This window comes from Limulus polyphemus, unplaced genomic scaffold (genome assembly GCF_000517525.1).
Source record: "Limulus polyphemus unplaced genomic scaffold, Limulus_polyphemus-2.1.2 Scaffold778, whole genome shotgun sequence".
Lineage (NCBI taxonomy): Eukaryota > Metazoa > Arthropoda > Merostomata > Xiphosura > Limulidae > Limulus > Limulus polyphemus.
Window position 1 is genome coordinate 367877 of NW_013666388.1, and position 10000 is coordinate 377876.

Here is a 10000-nt window from a genome sequence, read left to right on the forward strand (position 1 = left end):
ATTGATATTGATGCTCTGAAGACGCTTGTTGAGTCTAACCCAAGGCAACACACTTGTAAAGTGGTCCTGAAATTGCATGTCTCTCATGAAATAATACGTAAACATCTAAAGAATATAGGAAAACTCCATAAAGAAGGTGTTTGGGTGACTCACGAACTCTCCAATGATCATTGCTTCATCTCTTCTGGCATGTAATGCGCATGAACCATTTTTTGACAGAATTGTCACTGGTGATGAAAAATGGATTCTCTGTGCGAATATTAAATGCCAAAAACAAAGGCTCAGTCCTAGACAAAAAACCACTTTTGACTTGTGCATAGTGCTATAAGTAATGTAAATCACATTTAATTTTTCTTCTTTTCTTGTTAATTTTAAGTTAAGAAATCTATAAAAAGCCAAACAATTTCCAATGATAACCCTGGTAATCTCCTTCAAACAGTTAAAAAAAATGTTTCCAATATCATAGGTAAATAGATCAACCCAAGCTCTAGTTGTAGAAAGTAGAACACTTTACTATCATTCAGTTGAGGATCCCCTACTGGTAATATTTCGATTTCAATATTAAAATATTCTTTCCATTTTAACACTGTAAACAGATTATCAAATTTTGCACATGTAGGTCCAACAAATCTATAGTTATGAAGAGTAAACCATAACTGTAATCTAAGTCATATGATGGCTTGCATCATGAGAACAACTCCTGTTTATTCTCACTTTTTAAGTGTAACAAGGGGCTTAACTGATACCATCTATTACCCATCAATAAATTAATGTCACTTTTTTTAGATGAAAAAACCTGAACAATATGTATATATTAAATGAAATAGTCTCCATTCTTATTGATGATGCTTTTCCGTCTTACAATCAGGTTGTTAATGCTCTGATTATAGAAATCACTTGGCTTTGAAGCAAAAAACATGTCGATGTCCTCTTTAACACCTTCTACATTTGTATATGTTTTCCCATTATGATGGTGCCATATCTGGAGAATATGGTGGGTCAGAGAGAACTTCTCATCCCATAATCTTGTGTTACGTTAAATGTGATAACTGAATGGCGTTTCTGATGAAGGGCTTGATTTAAATGTTCCACATGTGAAATTTCAAATTTTTCTTATGCATAAAAGTATTTTTTAATCTGGAAATCAATATTACTTTGCATGACAGATAGGCAACATGAGTAAAACATTGGTTTATAAACCTTAAGACTTAATAAAAAAAAATTTATATTTTGCATATGAAAGCATTGTAATGTTTACTGATAATCTGCCAAATTTCATTAACAATCGCTTACTAATTAAAACTTTATAGCATGAAAACTATAAGAAGCACAAAATGGTTGTGGTTTCAGTCCCAGGGACTGAGCTCATGCTGAAAGAGTTATCTAATTAAAAGTACCACTTATAAATTATAATATTCTTCTTTTGTAGGTTTATTGAAACAGACAATAAATTTTTTACTTATGAAATTCTAACTAGCATCACCAGTAGGGTATATATAGACTTTGTGAGCTTATTAAATACTTTTTCAAAATTACTTGTAGGTTCATAACTTTGTTAGTTATAGGGTCCAGAAGAATCACTTTCACGTAAAATACAAAAACAAAAGTACTCAATATGTGCACCTCACTAGTAGTAAACAGTATGAGAACAAGTTGTAAGATTCCTGAAGTTTTCTAATGATCAAACTTAAGACCTTTTAGGACCTATTTCAATGTGAAAATAGTACATATTTTAATAATAATGAATCATTCAGGTTCTAAATTTATATGAATAGTAGTTTTAACATTTCACATTTCTTCAGTGCAATGTTTGTGGGAGAAAGGCATACATTGCTTATTTCATAATTGAAGTTTGGCAACTTTTGAACTAACAAACATTGTTCTTTTGACATGGTTTGTAGTGCTATGTATTAGCTTGACTGGGTTCCAGCTTATTTGATGATCAAATACTTTTATGTGTAGAAAAATAGCATTATTTATTTGACCATTTTTAACATCCTTTTTTCTACCTGTTTTGCAGACACCCTATTCCTTATATTAAGTGAAATGCTTTTTGAGGGTGTTGAGATATTTATAAACAACTTTAAAATTGTTATTTTTCAGGTATCTCTCTAAAGCCACATTATTGGAATTGTAGTTAACACTAAGTATTTTATTTTCACATGGAGATAGTGCTGGTTACTACTTCTAAGTAATGCCTTACATGCTTTTTCATTAGTATTTCTAATAAAGCCCACAGGTTACTACACTTATAAAATTTCTGATTAAGTATTTTTAATTTCGTCATCAATAGGGTGATGACAAATTCTATAAACTCTTAAAAACATTGAAGTTATAATTTATGTTTTAACTGTTTTATGGTGGCACAAGAAAAAGTTAACATACCTTTAAAGGGTTTGTTGGTTTTCTATAGATAGGAAAAACAGGTTGTGTTTTTGCTGTAGTTATAAGAATGTCTAAACAAGGAAGCAAATTATTGGTTTCCTATTCGACTTTAAACACAATAGTACTGTGAAGATTCTTAATCTTCTGGAAAAAAAAAAAAAGACTTGAATATCATTTCATCAACATATCAGTTCCAAGGGATTTTCTTGACACTCTGATCCACTGTAAGAAGTAATTCACTTTCAAAATACTCCATAAAGCTATTACATGGTATTGGGAATAATGGATTGCCCATAGCTATTCCATATTTTTGTTTGTAGTATTGTCCCATGTATGTGAAGACATGAACACACATTTCCAATAAGGAGATAAAAGTGTGGACCGGCACCTGAAGCAGAATGTTAAATTCAGATAATATTCTTTTTAGGAAGTTATTGTTTAATCAGATGATACATTTGTAAACAAAGAATCAATGTCAAAACTGACCATTTTTCCCTTCATTTATGTTAAGAGGTTTTTATTTTATTGGATAGATCTGTATTATTCTGAATATGTGTCAATGAAAACTTCAATAATTGTAAGAGGTTATAGAATTTATCATAAGACAGTTGGTGATGAAATTTAAAATATCTATACAATTTCTGAGTGAGTGTAGTACCCTATAAGCTTTATCAAAAATGTCCATGAAAAGGCAAAGAAGACGTTCTTTACAAACAGTAACCGGCTAACAACAATATATCTCCATGTGAAAATAAAATACTTACTGTTAATTAATTCTAATAATGTGACTTTAGAGAGATGTCTGAAAATTAACAATTTCAAAGTTTATAAATATCCCAACACCATTAAAATGTTTTTACCCATACAAAAGTCTGCAAAAGCATTTGTTGGTAAAACAGGTAGAAATTTACATACCAGACTTGTGGAACACAAAAAGGACGTTAAAAATGGTCAAACAAATAAGGCTATTTTTCTACACAAGAGAGAATTTGACCATAAAATAAGCTGGGAATCAGCCAGTTTAATATATAAAACTACAAATTGTATCAAAGTTTGTTAATTCAAAGGTTGCCAAACTTCAACTCCTTTCTGATGTCATATGCTGTTCAAGGAATTGGAATTTTCATTATAAAATAAACAGTATGTGTTTCTCCCACAAACAAATGGTGGACTGAAGTCTACAGATATGTTGAAACTAGTATCCATATACATTTGGTATTATTCTGTTAGTGTGGATTTAAACTTTTAAAGCAAACAAAATGATGGCAATGTGTTAAATGACAAGTCTTTATCAGATTTCTGCTAGAAAAGCAAAATAACAATATCTGTTAAAGCCAATATGGTCGATAGATTGCTTTCCATGTCTATGAAATCTACAAGTGCATCAGTTCTTCAGTATTTCTTTCCAATTCCACATCCAAAGTCTTCAACATAGATCTTTCCTTCATTCTTCTGCTCGTGTATTAGTCTTCTTCCCTGGAACCCCTTTACCTTGCCTTTGCAGTGGCTGCAAAGTTCAAGAGCTACTTGGTGATGGGTACCTTGGAGACTCCTCCAAACATGTTGACATTGTATCGTCCAGGATGTTGATGGAGAACCCTCATTCTTGTGTTGCTTGCCCATGAGATAGGAGAAGCAACTTTCTACAGCTGTTCCAAAGCTCAGGGAAAACTTTGTTCATTGTCTCATGCAGAAATGTATCAATCCTTGCACCAGGGTCTGGTGAATGCCTGGAAGCTGTCATCCTTGGCTGCTGCATCTAACAAGAAACTGTCTTGCTGTAATGAAGTCAGGTGTTAAAATGAAGCTTGTTACAAAATAACATATATATACTAAATTCTTAGTGGGCATGAAAGTGTTCATTTGTTATGCAATAAATGAATCAAGCAGCATTTAATTATTATTCTATTTGTGATTTATCTTAGTTCTTGACTGTTATTATTTGTACAAGTACATATAAACCGTTGACAAACTTGCAAAAATGTCTCTTTCGAACTGTTGGTCATGAAGAAGCCCCTTAATTTTTTTATGCATTTTTCTGGTTCTCTTGACTTGTAAATCTAAGCTGTTTATCTGTTGCACAACCTGATACTCAAGAGGTGACTAGTCCAATATCTTCTTACACATAGCTGATAAACTTTTCCTGCAATCATTTTTGAAGTCCATGGTTATGAGCTGGGCAATAGTGTTGTTAAAAGCCCATGTCAGAAGTTAAATAAAATATAAAAAATTATCAAAGCGTATACGTACTTTAGTATCATTACTGAAATACCTTATGACATAAACAATATATAGTTAAACAGTATACAAAATCAGTGCTTCTACCAGTGGTTAATGAGATCAGAATCAGGGTGAATAGTATTATCAATTATACAACAAATTCAAGAGTAAAAACAGTCATCAGTTATTATTATATATTCTAGCTGTAGTTTGATAAATACATTTATTTTATGTTGTATTCATTCTAATTGTAGTTTGATGTATATTTAAATCATCATAAAGAATTTTGCATTTTACGTTAGTACTTTTTGGTCTTTTTTTTTTCAAATTGGGGTGAGTGAGCTGTTGTGAAAAATTTATAGGGGTGAATGATATTGGAAAAGGTTGAGAAGCACTGTACAAAATCAATAACACAAACTTACATATTAATGAAAACATTCACTTTGATATTAACAATTTCTTACCTTCAATACAGACTCAGCTCCTATGCCAATATCCAAATCATTGTGATTGACACAGAACTCTGTATTCAGTACATCAATTTTACTTAATCACTCAGAAGTTTCAAGATGTTCCTTTTTTTATGAAACATGAGCAAACTGTGAAGGGAAAAGTAAAAAATATTTCAAAACACTTCATAGCTTACAATTGTTAAAATGCATTTTATACCTTCTGTAATAACTGAATCTCTCGATGATTTCCTATGAATGTTAATGTATTTGTGATTACTAATATTTATTATATATATATATGCATTAAGTATATTAACCTTGGTCAGTTCTGAGAGATCTTTGTCAGAAAAGGTGTGAAAGTCCTAGACAAAGCCATAAAGAAATTAAGCTTGGCAGGGATGAAGGGGATTTTGTGCAGCAGCAACAGCATCATATGGAGCAGTATGAGGATTTGAATTTTTTTGGTGCTTATTGGCTCAACATACTTCTTAATACTAAGCTAAATTTTGATCTCTCTCTCTCTCTCACCCTGCAATTGGTATATTGCCAATTCAGCGATGACCACAGAAGGGAAGATGTAACAATGATGGTTTGGTAAGTGTGATGTAATCTTCTCTTCTGACTGGCACATTATGAAAAAGGTAATGAAGAGATATCAATTGCTTGTCAATTTGTCTCATGCTGAATTCAGTCTTAAAGTCATGGGGCAGGGTATGTAGTCCACAGCTGATGACCATCATAAGCTGCAGACCACCAAATTGTTCTACATGTTCTCTCTGGATGGTTTCAAAAAATGTCCAGTTGACATTTTGTGTAAGTTCAACCTCTGTACACAGAAATATAAGTTGTAAAGATGAGCTAACATATTTCTGTGATTCTTTTAATATTCCCAAAACTACTACTATCTTTAATATATCTACTATTGAAAGTGGATGCTATATATTTGTTTGGCTAAGTTAACGTAATATTGAATTACAATATTATTACAAGTTCAGAACCTACTTTGAAATGTGTAAGGAGCTTTTTGGCCATTGATGACCCAAGTACCTTGACCGTACACATGTACTATTCTCATCTGTCATCCAGTACAGTATAAAAGTCTATTTGTTTAGATTTTGTTCAGGCTTTCATCAAACATAATGACATAGTTGTTTTATGGTGAATGGACCCAATCCAAACTTTGTCAAGTTTGATGTTTCTGTCTTCACTACTTCACTATCTGGGAACATAACTAAGTACAATAATTCATAATTCCCATAAAATCTCGACATTGAATATATCTTATCAACTTATCCCATGGTGTAAATCAAGTGACAGTTCTGATGTCTGGTGTACTTTGGGCACTTTTCTTACCAACAGGTTTATGTACAGACACACAGCTGTGCTGGATACAAAACTAGTAACAATACTCACTTCATTGCTGTTGTGAAAATAAATATTCTTTCGTCTCTCTCACTCTGCATATGTGAATCGAGTGCTTTAACATCCATAATATCGAGGTTAAAAGACTTGCAACATACCTTGCAGTAAGTGTTATATTTACTGCCATTGTCACACTTCAGCCGCTTGTAATAATTGCTATCTTCTTGTCAATAAACAAGCACTTCCTTGTTGGCCCAATGCTACAGTCTTTTAACAGTGTTGCCACTGAACACACACAAAATATTGCTATTTACATTAAATTTCCTGACTGAGTATGCTTGAATGAGTAAGAGATGATTGCGGGCAGCTGTACTTTGTCTCCCAAAGGAACATCAAAGTGATTACAATTAAAACTGTGTCACAGTAGATCTGTCAATTACGAGAATGCAATAATTTAATATTTAACCTGTCACTGATTTAAGCCCTTTTAAGTCCTTCCATAACAAATTTAAGACTTTTTCCAGGCCTTAAAAATGCAAAAACCTATATAATACTTTTTAAGGATCTGTAGGAACTCTGAATTGGTAATTAGACTATTAACATTGGTGGAATTTATTGGTTTTAAATGCAAATATGAAATGTTTAATTGTTCTAAATATGTGGTATAAAAAACTTTTTTTAAAGGCTGTTTGAGTACATCAAAGAAACTATACCAAAGAGTTTATTTGGTCTCTTCCCTCTCATTTTTTTATTTTACTATGTATAATATTTTTTAAATAATATTATAAACTTTCAAAAATGTGAAATAGATAATGTGGTATAAGATATAAAGAAAATTTATGAAAAATGTTACTATTTAAATAAAAATAAGACTACTGGAATGCATGCATATTTTTGCATAAAACTTTTATATAAAAAACAGAGGTACTTGCAAGTTGGACGAAAAACCATTACCATATATATATATATATATATATATAATTAGTACTGTTAATGTTATTAGAGTTGGCTTTGTGCTGTGGATGTAATGTTTATATTGCTACATCCTTTGGCACATTTAACTTTCTTAAACAAGAAAATCCAATAAGAATTTCAAGAAGTTAGAATTAATTTATTCATTTAAATTAAACAAGTGTGTATTGCCATGAGTAGCACATGTAAGTGGCACAAAAATACAAGCTATAGCAATTTAAAGCAAGCATTTCTCATTTCTTGACATCATATAAACTATTTTGTGTGATCTTGTGTTAAATGAAAATGCTTGTATTTTTTACCACTTTAATTTCATATCCTTTTAAGCATATATGGAATAATATTGTAGATCTTCATGATAAAAAAATACAATTTCCATCAGCTGTGCATTATATAAATATCTTCAAATATTACATATTTTGGTTGATACCTTTCTCAAAATCAATTAGATATTTAAATACTTGAGATCTATGACTGCTTAAGAAATGGTAGTGAAGTTAGCATATAAAAAGGCTTTTCTGATGGTCTGACTTGTGCTGTTTACAGGCATACTGGAATTATAATTTACTCATCTTGAATAAGGTTAATCTAAATTTTATTTTCAGGAGAACGACTGAAATCGGGAGATGATGATGATTTAGCTAATGTTGTGAATGTTGGAGCTAATGTAAGAGAAGCTCAAGATGTAGATTCTGATGAAGATTGAAAATACTGTAAATAATATTTTTTCTTTTTCAACAGTAAGTTGTATATACACGTATGCTGCAAAATAAACACTGGTTCACCATTTTGTGTATATCCATTATTAGTCATTCCACTTCTAGAAATCAGTTATCTAATTTTTATAATGTATTTTCAAATATTTTCCACAAAAAGAAATTAGAACAATAAGTGAAGTTGTAAAAGAAAAGCATTTTGTAAAATACAAAAATAGGTTACTTCAGTCAAAGCTAGTAACTTACACTTCATAATGTTTCTTATCTTTATAAGGGTTATAACCTCATAAAGTGTGTCTTTAATTTTAAAAAAAACATGTTTTCATAATTTAATATACTGTGGACCATACATTAAGGTTTTGAATGAGGTGGAAAAAAATCTTTTTTTTTTTTACCTTATAAAATCAGCAAAAGTAAAAATAAAAAAAATCATAAATGACCTCTCCATAGGCCTGATGGTGTAAGGGAGTAGGGCTGGTTTGTTGGTTCAGGGGAAACTCTCACTAACTGTGAAGGCGAGCAGAACTATTTTTCTAGATATAGTATTAGATTCCTCTATTATCTCACACACACACTGGCATAGCATTGGTCATGAATAACAACTGTATTGTACAAATATTACACTTGGCATGCTAATATTAATCACTGAAACTACTGTATAAAATGCCTAGTATTTACACTAGATAAATTTTTTTTACCACTATGTATAGGTATCAGAGGTGACATCTATGGGTCTCTGGTTCAACCAAATATCAGCTAGAATTTCAAATAGTGGCAGGAAAACCTAAAATATCATATGATGAATAGAGAAGTGAAAGGATTAAGAATTGTGCTTTGTCTTTTTTTAAAAATTCCTAATGTATATAGGCATATTTATAAATAAGCTCCCTACGTGTACGTTTCTATGCTGAAAGATTTAAGAAAGTTACTTTATAAATAGCTTGAAACATGGGAGAATTAAACTTTAACAGCTAAAGTCCTCAGATATCATGTTTCTTTTTTGGACATACAGATAATGTCCTATTTCTAAAAACCTTTGCATGATTAGCCAGTGAAGGTTTATTGTTAAAAGGCTTTTTTTCCAGAATTACATTGCCCAACAATAAGCAGTCTATAAGAAAACCGTTAAAGGAAGAATACATATTCATTATTATTCCAGTAGACAGGGATGTGATTGGCTAAATGGCCAAAAAAATGAAATTGAGGCAAGGGTTTGTGAGCTACCAGAGACTCTCGGAAGCCGAGAGATTTTGACACTTTCATACTCTAAATACTAGATCTCTTCTATATTCTCCACAATGGTAAGAACATCATAATAATATAGTTATGAAACTCAACATAGTCAAAATATACACTGTACTTGATTTAGTTATCTATTTTAATCTGCTTTTCACTATTAAAGTATATTTCTATTATATAATTTTGAATATCAGGCATTACATATGAAATACATACAAAGGTTCTTGGACCAGTCCCCCCAACGGCTCAGTGGTAAATCAGCAGACTTATGCTAAAAATTAGGTTTCGACACCAATGGTTGGCACAAATAATCTATTGTGTACCTTTGTGTTAAACTACAAACAAACAAAATTCTTGGATCAGTTGTAAAATCAAGAAGTAATATCAGAAAAATAATCAATGATAATATACATGCCAGTATATCAAACATACCACTTTTGGTTGGTCAGTGTGAAGGTCAAATAGCAGTCTCTCAACCCAACCCTCAAAAGGAGCACTTACCTTCTTGCTTGCATTGTGCATGTGGTGACACGAGTCTCCATCTACGTCCAATAGCTGTGGTATTTTCAGTTGCCTAATTTTTTCTCTAGTCTACTTTCGAGTCACACATGACAACATGGGAATCTATCAAAATGGAGATAACATTCTTCCAAA

At 31.4% G+C, this 10000-nt stretch overlaps 1 protein-coding gene across 2 annotated transcripts in view; it reads left to right on the forward strand.

Moving 5' to 3' along the window:
• LOC106460480 (coiled-coil domain-containing protein 12-like) overlaps nt 1-8183 on the forward strand; it is a 20105-nt gene extending 11922 nt beyond the window's left edge. For both annotated transcript variants that reach the window (XM_013920179.2, XM_022387217.1), the window contains exon 6: nt 7997-8183. In XM_013920179.2, coding sequence (XP_013775633.1) covers nt 7997-8097 — 101 coding nt within the window. In that variant the 3' untranslated portion in view covers nt 8098-8183. The remainder of the gene's footprint in view (nt 1-7996) is intronic.
• Nucleotides 8184-10000: the final 1817 nt, after the last annotated feature.